Here is a 17,086-nt window from a genome sequence, read left to right as displayed (position 1 = left end):
ATAGTGTTTTACACTGACTATAGGGTCATGAATACAAATGTGTTTCTTTAAACAACAATAAATCTGTTTAGAAATCAATCTGTATAAAATAAATATAAGATACTTTGTTCTTGTTCTAAGTTACATTTTAGTTGCATAAATTATCATTAGTAAGTCAACAAAAATATCTCAGAACAGCCCCACTCTTGATCAAACCCCCGATTAAACTCAGAACACTCAACCCCTGGTCACACCCTCTCTCACACCCCTGAAATTAAAGTGTCCCTCTTTGTCTATTTGAAATGTTGGGAGGTATGAATTTCTCCAGTAATACAGATATACTAAATTCTCTACAAAGTAGCAAATCAATTTAAAAAAAAAAAAATCCACCTACTTAACCGGATGACTAGCCTGTCAAACATGCCACCATCCCTGTTTTCGCTATAGACACCAAACATTAGGGTTCTTCACAAGAGAAATATATGTGACTTTTGTTCTACTCCACCCACAATTTGGTACCATTGTGCTGACTCCATCCGTGCTGTGTGTTATCTTCTTTAGAGAATTGATTTGTGTAATTTTCAAGCTTTGGATATCATGTGCATGTAATTTGCATACACAATACTCTGAGTATATTTGTTTTTGTAAAATAAAACTCCAAACCTCTAAGGTACTTTTTCAGGATGCTGAATTGCCTTAGGGATTAGTGTCCCCTGATTTCCACTTTCTAAAATTACCAGTTTCAAGAGAAATCATGACTTATATAAAGGTGCTAAGTTGCACCCTTAAAGTAGTCTGTCAGACGCCTGGGAGGGAGCCCTTTCCTGATTGCTTTGTGCCCAAGAAAAAGGGGAGGTGTCAGGAGAATCTCTAACACTCCAGTGCTATAACTATGTATTTACTTTGGATTGAACGCTGGATTGTTCCTTTAAGGAATACTCCACTCACTAGCGAATTAGTTTGATTAATGTTAAGAGTATTGATGTACCGAACTGTTCGCCGGCGAACATAGCGTGTTCGCATTCGCCGCCGCGGGCGAACACATGGGCGGTTCGATCCGCCCCCTATTCGTCATCATTGAGCAAACTTTGACCCTGTGCCTCACGGTCAGCAGACACATTCCAGCAAATCAGCAACAGACCCTCCCTTCCACACCCTCCCACCTCCCTCCCAGCATCCATTTTAGATTCATTCTGAAGCTGCATGCTTACTGAGAGGAGGGAAAGTGTAGCTGCTGTTCATTAGATAGGGAAATTGATAGCTAGGCTAGGGTATTCAGTGTCCACTACAATCCTGAAGGTCTCATCTGATCTCTGCTGTAAGAACAGCACCCCAAAAAGCCCTTTTTAGGGATAGAACATCAGTCTGCTTTTTTTTTTTTTTAATGTAATTGCAGTTGCCTGCCTGCCAGCTTCTGTGTCAGGCTCAGTGGATACTGTGCCCATTTCCCAGTGCCACCACTTATATCTGGTGTCACAATAGCTTAAGCTTGCATTTAAAACCAAAAAAAGTTTTTCACTGTAATAGATTGAAGAAAAGCAGTTAGTTGTCTACCAGCTTCTGTGTCAGGCTCAGTGGATACTGTGCCCATTTGCGCAGTGCCAACACTCATATCTGTTTTCACAATAGCTTATGCTTGACATTTAAAAAGAAAACATTTTTTTTCACTGTAATAGATTGAATAGCAGTTAGTTGCCTGCCAGCTTCTGTATCAGGCTCAGTGGATACTGTGCCCATTTGCCCAGTGCCACCACTCATCTGGTGTGACTATAGCGTGCCTTTAAAAACAAAAAAAGGGTTTCACTGTAAGCTAATAGCAGTTAGTTGTCTGCAAGCGTCTGGGTGTCAGGCCTTCAGCGTGTGCTCTGCCAACCTCCGCAAGTGTAATTTGCCACTCATATCTGGTGTCTCTATAGCGTGCATTTAAAACCAAAAAACTTTTTTCACTGTAATAGATTGAAGAGCAGTTAGTTGTCTGCCAGCTTCTGTGTCAGGCTCAGTGGATACTGTGCCCATTTGCCCAGTGCCACCACTCATATCTGGTGTGACTATAGCGTGCCTTTAAAAACAAAAAAAGGGTTTCACTGTAAGCTAATAGCAGTTAGTTGTCTGCAAGCGTCTGGGTGTCAGGCCTTCAGCGTGTGCTCTGCCAACCTCCGCAAGTGTAATTTGCCACTCATATCTGGTGTCTCTATAGCGTGCATTTAAAACCAAAAAACTTTTTTCACTGTAATAGATTGAAGAGCAGTTAGTTGTCTGCCAGCTTCTGTGTCAGGCTCAGTGGATACTGTGCCCATTTGCCCAGTGCCACCACTCATATCTGGTGTGACTATAGCGTGCCTTTAAAAACAAAAAAAGGGTTTCACTGTAAGCTAATAGCAGTTAGTTGTCTGCAAGCGTCTGGGTGTCAGGCCTTCAGCGTGTGCTCTGCCAACCTCCGCAAGTGTAATTTGCCCCTCATATCTGGTGTCTCTATAGCGTGCATTTAAAACCCAAAAACTTTTTTCACTGTAATAGATTGAAGAGCAGTTAGTTGCCTGCCAGCTTCTGTGTCAGGCTCAGTGGATACTGTGCCCATTTGCCCAGTGCCACTACTCATATCTGGTGTCTCTGTAGCGTGCTTTTACAAAGAAAAAAAGTTTTACAGTGTAAGCTAATAGCAGTCAGTGTCCTTAAAGCGGGTGTGTCAGGCCTTCCTTCAGCGTGTGCCCTGCAGAACCCTGCCAGCGTACTTTGACAGTTGCCACTCATATCTGGTGTCTCTGTAGTGTGCTTTTACAAAGAAAAAAAGGTTTCCAGTGTAAGCTAATAGCAGTCAGTGTCCTTAAAGCGGGTGTGTCAGGCCTTCCTTCAGCGTGTGCCCTGCAGAACCCTGCCAGCGTACTTTGACAGTTGCCACTCATATCTGGTGTCTCTGTAGTGTGCTTTTACAAAGAAAAAAAGTTTTACAGTGTAAGCTAATAGCAGTCAGTGTCCTTAAAGCGGGTGTGTCAGGCCTTCCTTCAGCGTGTGCCCTGCAGAACCCTGCCAGTGCACATTGCCACTCATATCTGGTGTCACAATTTTGTGCATTTAAAACATTTCTTCACTGTTATAGATTGAATAGCAGTTAGTTGTCTTCAAGCGGGTGTCAGGCCTACAGTGTGTACTCTGCCAACCTCTGCCAGTGCACATTGCCACTTATTTCTGGTGTCACAGTAGCTTGCACGCATAGTACCACTAATCCCCCAAAAAATGACAGGCAGAGGCAGGCCACCCCGCAGGGGCCATCGTGGTCGTGGTGCTGTGATTCCCTTTGGCCCTAGAATAATGCCCAGTTTTCAGAGGCCACGTACCCTAAACTTGAAAAGTTCTGAGGACATAGCTGACTGGCTAACACAGGACACCCAATCTTCTACAGCCTCCGCTCGGAACCTTGACGCACCATCCTCCTCCAGCTTAGCTTCAGGCACCTCTCAAGATACCACTCACCCGCCTGCCGCCACCACCAAAACTAGCACCACAGCCGCTTTACTTGGTATGTCAGAGGAGTTATTCACACATCCGTTTGAAGAAATGAGTGATGCGCAACCATTTTTGCCAGAGGATGTAGATAACAGGGATATGTCTCAGGCAGGCAGCATTACACACATGGACATACGGTGTGATGATGATGATGTTGTACCAGCTGCTGCTTCCTTTGCTGAGTTGTCAGATACAAGTGAAGCGGTTGATGATGACGATGCATCCATGGATGTCACGTGGGTGCCCGCTCGGCAAGAAGAAGAACAGGGCGAAAGTTGAGATGGGGAGACAGAGAGGAGGAGGAGGAGACGAGTTGGAAGCAGGGGGAGGCCGTCGCAAGGAGCTAGTGGCACAGTCAGACAGCATGCATCGGCACCCGGAGTCAGCCCGACAGCACGCCAATCAACGCATGCTGTGTCCACCACCAGAATGCCGTCATTGCAGAGCTCAGCAGTGTGGAATTTTTTTTGTGTGTCTGCCTCTGACAACAGCGATGCCATTTGCAACCTGTGCCAAAAGAAACTGAGTCGTGGGAAGTCCAACACCCACCTAGGTACAACTGCTTTGCGTAGGCACATGATCTCACATCACAAACGCCTATGGGATCAACACATGAGAACAAGCAGCACGCCTACTCTAAGCCGCCATCCTCCTCCTGGTCCAGCATCTTCAGCCACGTCAACCACTGCTGTCCTCATTGCCCCCTCTCAACCATCCGCCACTCCGTCTCCCGCCTTGAGCAGTTCCCGCTCATCTGCCCACAGTCATGTGTCTGTCAAGGACATGTTTGAGCGTAAGAAGCCAATGTCAGAAAGTCACCCCCTTGCCCAGCGTCTGACAGCTGGCTTGTCCGAACTATTAGCCCGCCAGCTTTTACCATACAAGCTGGTGGAGTCTGAGGCGTTCAAAAAATTTGTAGCTATTGGGACACCGCAGTGGAAGGTACCCGGCCGAAATTTCTTTTCACAAAAGGCAATCCCCAACCTGTACTCGATTGTGCAAAAGGAAGTAATGGCATGTCTGGCACACAGTGTTGGGGCAAGGGTCCATCTGACCACTGATACCTGGTCTGCAAAGCATGGTCAGGGCAGGTAAATCACCTACACTGCGCATTGGGTAAACCTGCTGACTGCTGCCAAGCATGGAATGCATGGCTCTGCAGAGGAGTTGGTGACACCGCCACGACTTGCAGGCAGTCCTGCTGCCACCTCCTCTACTCCTCCTACTCCATCCTCTTCCATAACCTCCTCGGCTGAGTCCTCTTCTGCTGCTGCGTCTTGCTCCACATCAACGGCACCCCCCCAGCTCCTCAGGTACTATTCCACATCCCGGATACGGCAGTGTCACGCCCTCTTGGGTTTGACTTGCTTGAAAGCAGAGAGTCACACCGGACAAGCACTCCTGTCCGCCCTGAACGTACAAGTGGAACAGTGGTTGACTCCGCAGCAACTGGATATCGGCAAAGTGGTTTGTGACAACGGAAAAAATTTGTTAGCGGCATTGAAGTTGGGCAAGTTGATACATGTGTGTAATCTGATCGTACAACGCTTTGTGCATAAGTACACAGGCTTACAGGACATCCTGAAGCAGGCCAGGAAGGTGTGTGGCCATTTCAGGCGTTCCTTCACGGCCATGGCTCACTTTGCCGATATCCAGTGGCGAAACAACATGCCAGTGAGGCGCTTGATTTGCAACAGCCCGACACATTGGAATTCAACACTCCTAATGTTCGACTGCCTGCTCCAACAAGAAAAAGCTGTTAATGAATATTTGTATGACCGGGGTGCTAGGATAGCCTTTGGGGAGCTGGGAATTTTTTTGCCACGTTACTGGACGCTCATGCGCAATGCCTGTAGGCTCATGCGTCCTTTTAAGGAGGTGACACACCTAGTCAGTCGCACTGAAGGCACCATCAGCGACATCATACCATTTGTTTTCTTCCTGGAGCGTGCCCTGCGAAGAGTGCTGGATCAGGCAGTAGATGAGCGTGAAGAGGAAGAGTAAGAGTTGTGGTCACCATCACCACCAGAAACAGCCTTATCAGCATCGCTTGCTGGACCTGCGGCAATGCTGGAAGAGGATTGTGAGGAAGAGGAGTCAGAGGAGGAATGTGGCTTTGAGGAGGAGGAGGAAGACCAACCACAACAGGCATCCCAGGGTGATCGTTGTCACCTATCTGGTACGCGTGGTGTTGTACGTGGCTGGGGGGAAGAACATACCTTCATTGACATCAGTGAGGAGGAGGAACGGGAAATGAGTAGCTCGGCATCCAACCTTGTGCAAATGGGGTCTTTCATGCTGTCGTGCCTGTTGAGGGACCCTTGTATAAAAAGGCTGAAGGAGAACGACCTGTACTGGGTGTCCACGCTACTAGACCCCCGGTATAAGCAGAAAGTGGCGGAAATGTTACCGAATTACAACAAGTCGGAAAGGATGCAGCATTTGCAAAAGAAATTAAAAAGTATGCTTTACACAGCGTATAAGGGTGATGTCACAGCACAACGGGAATCTAACAGGGGGAGAGGTGGAAGTCATCCTCCTCCTCCCATGACCACGCCGGCAAGGACAGGACGCTTTAAAGACGTGTTGTTGATGGAGGACATGCAGAGCTTTTTAAGTCCTACGCATCGCACAGCCCTTCGGGATCCACCCTCAGAGAATGACTCGACCGACAGGTAGCAGACTACCTCGCCTTAACTGCAGATATCGACACCCTGAGGAGCGATGAACCCCTTGACTACTGGGTGTGCAGGCTTGACCTGTGGCCTGAGCTATCCCAATTTGCGATAGAACTTCTGGCCTGCTCCGCTTCAAGTGTCCTGTCAGAAAGGACCTTCAGTGCAGCAGGAGGTATTGTCACTGAGAAGAGAAGTCGCCTAGGTCAAAAAAGTCTAGATTACCTCACCTTTATTAAGATGAATGAGGGATGGATCCCGAAGGGACTGACACTGGGCGATACATTCGATTAAAAAAGGCCTGATGAGATGAGCTGCCTTGGGCTAAAAATGGTCCACACGCTGCTGTATTTTAGCTCTGAATGCCGGTTGACTTGCGTGACTTATCCGCCACCAACTAGGGTTCAAGCCGCCATGTTTTAGGGCACTTTCTGCCTGTGAAACAAACATCATTTTTTTCTGGCTACAGCAGCGGCTGCAACAATACCAAATTTTTCAGGCATGTGTACATGCCTAATTTTTAGGCCCTCTGGTGCTGCACTGTGGCTTCAAAAACCAAACCAAGGGGGGCGGAGCCTGACCACGAGCCGGAGCGGTCGCACCTCAGCACAGCTCCCGACCGCAATCCGCAAAAATCCCGACAAGTGGGGATTAACACCCCCAACTCACCCACTCCTGACCAGGGGCATCATTGGCACTCTCCCCTACCACCTCCCATGCCGTTTGTGTGCCCGGCACGGGTGAACCGCCGGAAACGCAGACCTGCGGCCTACAAGCCGGCTGCAGCCCTCGATTGGGCGGCATTCCTCGACGGCCTCGATCAGCCTGAGGACTCAGCAGGGGACGATCCCCATACGGCACCCCTACACACTTGGGCAGAAATGGGCCGCCGGTCCCAGAAACCCTCACCGGAGACTGCCTCAGGGTCCAGGGATATCAGCACCATGCTGCAACAACACAGGCCGCCAGCCACAATGGCGGGAACAGCGGAGCAGGACACCATGAAGGTACACAGGGGTCCCAGCCCACATGCCCAACCCCCAGAACAGGTACCTACACCAGGGGGAACCACTGATGGGTCTGCCCCGGTCACCCAGCGGGACTTCCAACACCTAATTGGGGAAATCAAAAACCTCTTGGCGACCAGCATAGAAGCCATTAAGTCTGACGTGCAGGCTATAGCTGTCAGGGTTCAGACCACAGAGAACGATGTTACTGACATCAAACAGGGACTAACCACCTTGCAGGACACAGTACTGGCACTCCAGAATCAACAGCAAGCACTCTCTCTCCACTATATCGCCCTCGATGACAGGACAAGGCGAAATCACATAAAAATAAGAGGAGTACCAGACGACGTCTCCTCAGACGAATTACCTCACTACCTGAGACGCCTCGTGGCCGCCATCCTGCCACCTACACAGGCCAAGAAATTTAATACGGATGGGATATACCGCCTGCCACCTTCGGGCAGGACAGCCCCAAACTTGGCCCGAGACGTGATTGTCCGCTGTGCTACCTCCCAAGACAAAAGAATCCTGATGACTGCTCTCCGGGGCAAGACGCCACTCACATTTGAAGGCGCACAGCTTAACATCTACCAAGACCTCACCAGAGCCACGGTACAATGGCGCAGATCGCTGAACCAAGTCACCAGCACCCTCCGAGAAGCGGGGATAGAATACCATTGGAGGTCACCCAGATTCCTGGTGGTCACTAGACACGGAACTGTTCACAAAATCTCCACACTTGAGGAGTTCCCGACATTCTGCCACGCTCTGGGCATACCCGTACCCAACCAGGCCATTGACAAGCGACCTACTCCTGATGCCTGATTCCAATAACAGAGACTTTAACACACATGTTCTACGTTGCACAGTTATAACTACACACAATCTGCTGGCCTTGAGCCACTCCTAGCTCACCCCATTCCCCCCACTGACAAGAGGGAACGACCGCTCCAAACCTACGTACCCCCCCCCCCAGGCCCCCCAGGGCCCTGGGTACACATAGAAGAAGGCCATAACTCAGAACCCGAGAGGGTTACTACACACATATTATGGTTACTCGCCCATTCTCCCGAGGCAATTCACACACTCACGATAACATACCATTGCAGGCCCAAATTCTCTAGTACATGATTTCGTTTACATGCTATTGTTCATGCCATACTATGTTTTCATGATTATGTTTGATGTACATTTCAAATATTCTTGACCCGCAAGGGTATGAAAAAACAAAATTTCAATAAAAAGAGATTGACAAAAAAAAAAAACCAAACCAAAAAAAAGGCACATAGTGACCCTATGTAGGGGGAACAGTCCCTATTCTGCTCTGTGTCAGTGTGTATCAGGGATTTGACTATCTTTATTCAGATTCCAAAATTACAATTCCAGGAAAAATTTAACAAACATTTACAAGAACATGTTATGCACATCATAGAAACAACGTGAATTCTGCTCGTTGTCAGTGTGTATCAGGGGCTTTGAGGACGGGGAACAGTCTCTATTCTGCTCTTTGTCAGTGTGTATCAGGGGCTTTGAGGTCAGGTGTCAATCCATATCTGCCAAGTGACCCTATGTAGGGTGAACAGTCCCTATTCTGCTCTGTGTCAGTGTGTATCAGGGGCTTTGAGGACGGGGAACAGACTCTATTCTTCTCTGTGTCAGTGTGTTTCAGGGATCCTTAGGATAGGTGTCAATCCATATCTGCCAAGTGACCCTATGTAGGGGGAACAGTCTCTATTCTGCTCTGTGTCAGTGTGTATCATGGTCTCTGAGGACGGGGAACAGTCTCTATTCTGCTCTGTGTCAGTGTGTATCATGGTCTCTGAGGACGGGGAACAGTCTCTATTTTGCTCTTGCATTTCTATTTCTTCTTCTCGTGACCAGGGCCCCTTGTATCACCCCCTCAACTGCCTTCCAGTATCCTCTGATGGCCGAGCAGGCCCACCAGATGTGGTGCATTGTGCCCTACTCTATTAAACATCTCCAGCAAAGTCTCGAGGTGTTGGGATATATGGTCGCTAGTCTAGTCGGTACCAAGTACCACCTATATTGTATCTTGCGCATTAGCTCTAGGTGGGATGCGCATCTGGATCTACCTTTATGGGCTATGAAGGCTTGGTTCCATTGTTCTTCTGAGAAGACTGTACTCAAATCCTTATGCCATGCCTCCCAGGTGTGCGGTTCCTAAAATCGCTGCCATATACACGTCCACTGATAGGAGACGCAACAGGTATTAAACTGATAAGAATAGTACTAAACACACCACTCCTATCTGGTGGCACATTAGATTGCACGCGCAGTGCCCCAAATTTGAAGTAGGAGGACCGACCAAGCATCTTCTTCCATCTCGCTGTTCCAAAAATCGCTGCCATATACACGTCCACTGATAGGAGACGCAACAGGTATTAAACTGATAAGAATAGTACTACTAAGTTAACACACCTTATTACTTTTATGGCCCACACCCACCGCTCTCGGGTGGGGGCGGGGGGGAGGACAGTAGGTCCCCCCCATTGTGTTTTATGCCCCCCACCCACCGCGCAGGGGTGGGGGCCGGGGGGGAGGACAGTAGGTCCACCACCTTATCCTTATTTACTGAATATTATATTTTTTGTGTGCCCACACGAAGCTAGTGAGAGTCCTTTGTAGATGTCGCAAGTACGCATTGGGTAATGGGATCTGTAACGTTCTAGTCAGGTATTGGAATTTTCGGCAGCAGCCGTTTCCACTTTTTTTTTTAAGAATTTGCCAGTAATCTTTTTTTGAAGTTGTTCCCCTCCTCTTGACACGATCAATGACCTGAGAGTCTCCGTAAGCAGGGTTGACCTGTTAGTCCCGTTTTCCATTCAAGTTGTGCATGATGTCCAGGCTAGGTTTCCAGGGACAAATGTTGTAGCCTGTTGAACGAGGTGACCTTGCTCGGGTCCCAGGTGTGCGGTTCCTAAAATCGCTGCCATATACACGTCCACTGATAGGAGACGCAACAGGTATTAAACTGATAAGAATAGTACTAAACACACCACTCCTATCTGGTGGCACATTAGATTGCAGGCGCAGTGCCCCAAATTTGAAGTAGGAGGACCGACCAAGCATCTTCTTCCATCTCGCTGTTCCAAAAATCGCTGCCATATACACGTCCACTGATAGGAGACGCAACAGGTATTACACTGATAAGAATAGTACTAAACACACCACTCCTATCTGGTGGCACATTAGATTGCAGGCGCAGTGCCCCAAATTTGAAGTAGGAGGACCGACCAAGCATCTTCTTCCATCTCGCTGTTCCAAAAATCGCTGCCATATACACGTCCACTGATAGGAGACGCAACAGGTATTACACTGATAAGAATAGTACTGCTAAGTTAACACACCTTATAATAACGCAGAGAGAGGCAACGCAGAGAGAGGAGTCTGAAGAAGAGGAGTCAGAGGAGGAAGGTGGCTTTGAGGAGGTGGAAGACCAAACACAGCAGGCGTCCCAGGGGGCTTGTTGTCATCTTTCGGGGACCCTTGGTGTCGGCAGCAGCCGTTTCCACTTTTTTTTTTAAGAATTTGCCAGTAATCTTTTTTTGAAGTTGTTCCCCTCCTCTTGACACGATCAATGACCTGAGAGTCTCCGTAAGCAGGGTTGACCTGTTAGTCCCGTTTTCCATTCAAGTTGTGCATGATGTCCAGGCTAGGTTTCCAGGGACAAATGTTGTAGCCTGTTAAACGAGGTGACCTTGCTCGGGTCCCAGGTGTGCGGTTCCTAAAATCGCTGCCATATACACGTCCACTGATAGGAGACGCAACAGGTATTAAACTGATAAGAATAGTACTAAACACACCACTCCTATCTGGTGGCACATTAGATTGCAGGCGCAGTGCCCCAAATTTGAAGTAGGAGGACCGACCAAGCATCTTCTTCCATCTCGCTGTTCCAAAAATCGCTGCCATATACACGTCCACTGATAGGAGACGCAACAGGTATTACACTGATAAGAATAGTACTACTAAGTTAACACACCTTATAATAACGCAGAGAGAGGCAACGCAGAGAGAGGAGTCTGAAGAAGAGGAGTCAGAGGAGGAAGGTGGCTTTGAGGAGGTGGAAGACCAAACACAGCAGGCGTCCCAGGGGGCTTGTTGTCATCTTTCGGGGACCCTTGGTGTTGTATGTGGCTGGGTGGAGGAAGAGGCCTTCAATGACATCAGTGAGGACAAGGAACGGGACATGGCTAGCTTGGTATCCAACCTTGTGCAAATGGACTGTTTGCGGTGCGTTAAACGGGGAGTTTGGTCTGTCACTGTGAAGCAGGCATAACCCTTACACTACCTGATCGATACAGCATCATACAGTAGGTCCCCCCCCTCATTATTTTTATGGCCCCCACCCACCGCTCTCGGGTGGGGGTGGGGGGAGGACAGTGGGTCCCCCCCATTGTGATTTATGCCCCCCACCCACCGCGCAGGGGTGGGGGCCGGGGGGGAGGACAGTAGGTCCCCCACCTTATCCTTATTTACTGAATATTCCCCTGTATAACAATGTTTGGCATTTAGTGAATATTCCCCATTCTGCTCTGTGTCAGTGTGCATCAGGGTCTCTGAGGACAGGTGTCAATCCATATGTCAAGGTGTCAATATGTCATATGTCAGGTGTCAATCCATATTCATTGCGATTTAGGAATGTTAGGTGATTTCTGCCCTTTATGGATTAAAACCAGACTCTGCATCAACTGTGTAATTTTCCATGGGGGTTTTGCCATGGATCCCCCTCCGGCATGCCACAGTCAAGGTGTTAGTCCCCTTGAAACAACTTTTCCATCACTTTTGTGGCCAGAAACAGTCCCTGTGGGTTTTAAAATTCGCCTGCCCATTGAATTCAATTGCGGTTCGCGCGGTTCGCCGGTTCGCGAACGTTTGCGGAAATTCCCGTTCGACGTTCGCGAATCGAAAATTTTGGGTTCGCGACATCACTAGTTAAGAGCAAATGGTTTCTATGTGGACCGTCTTTACTGAATGAAATGTATTTTATTGTATATTTAAAGTGCTTCACTGTTTATTGAGAGAGTGTTTTTTTTTATAAAAAAAAACACTGGTTCAAAGGCTTGGTGTTGATATTCAGGTGTTTAGAATTGGAGTAGAATGTACAGTGCTGGTCATCTACTCCAAATTACAGTGAAAACATGTATACATTTAATTATGAGGGGTTTTTTTTGCTTGGAGTGTATATTTAAATCAGCTTGCAAAACCTATAGATCTCTTGTCTTTACAAGCCCTCCCCTTCTAACCCCGCCCAGACTTTCTGTGGCTGTCCAATCACAGACTTACCAATACAGCTCAATGACAAGTGTTTGCAAGGCATGTGCTGTGAGCAATTGCTGCCTCTTGAGTTTATCTTCCCCAAGATAAACAACCAGGAAGTAACAGGACCGGTTGTCTACTTGACAGCCAGGGGGTGTAACAAGGTTCATTATAAAATGACAATTTTATATTCCATTGTTTTACTTTTTGTAAAATTAAAAAAGGGGACACTTTCTAAAGCAAACTAATGTGCTTTAGTGGTCTGGAGTGTCACTTTATGGACCTCAGCGCTTTCCCTGGTGCTTTTACAACCTGAGAGAAAACGTAATCTAATGTTTGAAAAGAAAAAAGGTTTTGTTTGTTTTTTTCTTTTCTTCAAGACTGCCAAGTCGAGGGGATGTCTGGCTGTTTGTCCACAGGTTCTGGTAGATATAATCAAGGTTTCTTCACCTACAACGGCCAGTTCCAGGAACCCATGGTTAATTCCAACTTCTTTCCTTGTCTTCCTGGCGTGCCCAAAAAAAAATATTCTCCTGCACAGTAAATAAGAGGTAACTATTTACGCTCAAGTGATTCAGAGCCTATGGATTCTCGAATGTCTCGAATTGCTTGCCGTGTGTGGGTGAATTCCCACCAACAGTACAAGCATCCAGGTTATTCCTCCAAAATAAGGATAAAATTTGAAATAAAAACAGGTTTATTGATTAAAACAATAAAATTTGCAGACACGATTCACCCAGATTGGCAGGTTTCCCCAGTCTGCGATACATTGTGGGAGTCATTATTTTATTTACATATTACTGACACCTAGGAAAACAATTAAAATGTACTAATGCTTTGTATGGTTAATTTAAGCCTTATTTGTATTGTTAAAATAGGAATCGAGTAAAGCTAAAATAGTTTCTAACTTTAGTTTTCACCCTAATATTAATTCTAAATGTCTTATGTCTTAGTGCTGCAGTGAAGCCCTAATTGTAAGCTCAGCCTGTTTTCAGACACCGTGATCCTGAAGGAGGAGGAGTTCCGATGACTGTCAAGGTGTGAGGGGGAAAAACATTCTTATATAAAACTCAATGTGACTGAACACCAGTAATCTGTGGCTAGCTGTTCTCCACAAGTGTAGTCACTAAGGGGGTGCAGCTGAACCAGGGGCCATCATCAGAGGGGGAGACAACCGGTGCGGTTCTTTAGCCCCAAATCTCTGTCCTAACCGCAAACCGAATACAAGACAGGGAGAACCGAGCTTTAGGATTCTTGACTGTCTTGTGATGCCCATGAGCGGTTCTATCCTGGGTCCAAAAAACAGGAAAGAAATAGGCAGCCGCAGAGTGGGGATAGGGGCTGGGGTGAGGGACCAGACAATCGCTTCCTCACACGGACAGACTGAACCGTCGTGTCCAACACTGGGATGGTGCCTGCCTCTCCACTTGGTCTGCACAGGAAGAAAGTCCCACAAAGCCAGAACTTAAGGTTTCCAAACAGAACATTGCACTGAGCATCTCTGCCGGGCTTCCTCGTGCATACTGCTGCCATCTCTTCCCCAGGTACCTGGCCAGGCCAGGCAGAAGCAAATGTAACAAAAAACAAACCAAAATTAAAGAGTGCAGACAAATGCAAGAACATTAAACAAACCAGTGGAGCACAGAAATGATGGATAATGAGAACAATGCCAGGTCAAAATGGCAAAAGTAAAATAGAAAAATTTTATTCTCAGACACCACAACAGAGCACTGAAGAAACAGAACAATAATGTGTATTATTACAAGATCAGTTAAGACTGGTCAGCGTCACTCCTGCAATCACAGAATATGGAAGTATGAAAATATTTGCAAGATTGACTAATCATGGCTTGTATCACTACAGGGAGGAGGAGGCGGAGTGTCATAAAATGATGCAGGGTTACAACGTCCAGTGTCAGTCATAACTCCAGAATGCTACACATATCATCGCAATATCATACCGGTAGTTAAACATTCCATTGGAAGAAATTAAAGTAATTTGAAGGGATATGTGTGTATTTTACTATATATGTGTGAAAGATTTAATAACTATTAACTGATCAAATAGTATGATTTTTTTAAATTAATTACTGCTTACCATATTATATTTGAAACCTGGAAGATAAAATACATTTAAAAAACAGGTAAAAAGCTAAATAACCAATAATTAACTGTCTTCTATAATTTTAAAATGATAAAAAGATCTAAATGATATTTGAAAAGTTCTCAACGTTTTCTTTTCCTTGATGTTTCCTTTATTTTAGGTTTTTTGGCAACAGCATGTCCAGACACCTAAACAAAAAAGTAACAGTCAGATTTTCAAATAATTAATTAAAATACTATAATATTTAATTCCGTTTATTCTGTAGTACTGGATAATTACTTTAAAAGATATGTCTCATTGCAAACACAAAACAATTATTAGAAAAAAGTATGAAAATATGAATATTAAAGGGACACTAAAGTCACCAAAACAACTTTAGCTGAATCAAGTGGTTTTGGTATATACATCAGGCCCCTGCAGTCTTACTGCTCAAAGTGTATGTGTATATGTATATACATATTAACATAGCTAAATAAACGTCCCCTTCAATAGGGTTAGTTGTCTATTTTTGTTGAAAGTTTCGAAGAAATTGAGTATTGGAATGAGATTCAAGACATAGATTCAGTCTACATATTCACATCCAGTTGCTAGAATTAAAATAAATAGATAACTATGAAATAAATTAACTCTTTTGAATGGGACAAGGCAAGGTTGTCCCCTAACCCCTCAACTTTTTGTATTGGTTATGGAACCTTTATTATCCTCAGTCAGACAGGCGGAAAGTAAATAAAGAATCTCACTGTACTTACACATTTCTTCTGTGGCCCATCATTCTCTTCCTGTTCCTTAAATATTGATTGTTCATTCAATGTTTCCATTCTGTCTTTCTCAGTGGTAATCCGCAATTTAAACACATGAAATGAGGTTGACACCTCGGCCAGTTTCACATGCACAGGGTCACCTTCGAAATGTATTATGTGCGCCACCCCTTCCTTAAAGCCAGGTGGTTGGTAATGGGGAGGGGTCACTAGAAGAATGAAGCATGCATTTACAAACAGCTTTAGCTTACTAAATGAATATTGCATTTTTAACTGTTATTAGCACACTAGAATTCACAATTCACATTTTGTATGCATTCTGCCCATCCTGTCACTTAAATATCATGATCTAAAAATATTTATTTAGGTGCAGTGGCGTAGCGTGGGTTGTCAGCACCCGGGGCAAGGCAAGTAATTTACGCCCCCTAACCCGTGGATTTTAGCATAGTGCGTGGAGAGAGTGCCGTTTGTGCGTGGGGGGGTTCTGTGTGCGTGGGGGGGTTCTGTGTGCGTGAAGGGGTTCTGTGTGCGTGGAGGGGATCTGTGTGCGTGGAGGGGATCTGTGTGCGTGAAGGGGTTCTGTGTGCATGAAGGGGTTCTGTGTGCGTGAAGGGGTTCTGTGTGCGTGGGGGGGTTCTGTGTGCGTGGACGGGTTCTGTGTGTGTGGAGGGGTGCTGTTTATGTGTGGAGGGGCTTTGTGTGCGTGGAGGGGTTTTGTGTGCGAAGGGGTTCTGTGTGTGTGGAGGGGTGCTGTTTATGTGTGGAGGGGTTCTGTGTGCATGGAGGGGTTCTGTTTATGTGTGGAGGGGTTCTGTTTATGTGTGGAGGGGTTCTGTGTGCGTGAAGGGGTTCTGTGTGGAGCGTTCTCGCTTCCTGCTTCCTGTTACACTGGGTAGGGGATCAGAAGCTCCCCTACCCGGTCTGCCTGCTCGGCCACGCTACATTCTGTGACCGGCAGGAGGGGAGCGCTTCCCCTCCTGCCAGTCACCCTGTAATTGCTGCCGGGGCTGGTGCACACTAGGCGGCCGCGCACCGGCCCCCTAGTGTGCCGGCCCACCGGGATGTTGCGCCCGGTGCGGCCGGCCCGGTGCGGCCGGCCCGGTGCGGCCGGCCCCCCCTGCACCCCCCACGCTACGCCTCTGTTTAGGTGCTAGAGGTTAATTGACACATAGGCATACATTTTATTTTAATATTATTTTATTGATATGGAACCTAGGGATCAAGGTAATTAGCATGAAATCCATTAACCCCTTAAGACCGCAGCCAAATGTACAAGTTGTGATCCAAAAAAAATTTAAACAAACCACAGAATGTCTGTTCAACAATAATTTACCTCTTTCATACTAAGTGCACCCACACTTATTATATATAATTTTGTTCAGGGGAAACAGAGCTTTCATTTAATATCAAACATTCATATATGGAACTCCATTTTATATGAATAAAATCTAAAAAACTTGAAAAAATTATGAAATCTTGTTATTTTTCAATTTCAGCATGGCAATTTAACTGTTAATGTCAGAATACTGTTCGGTTTTCCTGCAATAAAACATACATATTTGTATTCAGAAATGTCTCACGAGTAAAACAGTACCCCCCATGTATAGGTTTTATGGGGTTTTGGAAAGTTACAGGGTCAAATATAGGGCTTGTCCATTATTTTATTTTCTGCATAGAAATTTGACAGATTGGTTTGAGTGACCTAGGTTGCCTTTTAGACCGTATGGCAGCCCAGAAATGAAAATTACCCCCATCATGGCATACCATTTGAAAAATT

At 46.3% G+C, this 17,086-nt stretch overlaps 1 protein-coding gene across 1 annotated transcript in view; it reads right to left on the bottom strand.

Moving 5' to 3' along the window:
- Window positions 1-14,213: 14,213 nt before the first annotated feature.
- Window positions 14,214-17,086, bottom strand: part of LOC134569100 (HORMA domain-containing protein 1-like) — an 83,414-nt gene continuing 80,541 nt past the window's right edge. The window contains exons 9-10 of the mRNA XM_063428002.1: window positions 15,301-15,518; window positions 14,214-14,739 (exon numbers count right to left, since the gene is read on the bottom strand). Coding sequence (XP_063284072.1) covers window positions 14,674-14,739; window positions 15,301-15,518 — 284 coding nt within the window. The 3' untranslated portion in view covers window positions 14,214-14,673. The remainder of the gene's footprint in view (window positions 14,740-15,300; window positions 15,519-17,086) is intronic.

The sequence above is a fragment of the Pelobates fuscus genome, chromosome 7, assembly GCF_036172605.1.
Source record: "Pelobates fuscus isolate aPelFus1 chromosome 7, aPelFus1.pri, whole genome shotgun sequence".
NCBI lineage: Eukaryota > Metazoa > Chordata > Amphibia > Anura > Pelobatidae > Pelobates > Pelobates fuscus.
Note: the sequence above shows the minus strand (reverse complement) of the source record. Positions and strands in the feature narration are given on the sequence as shown.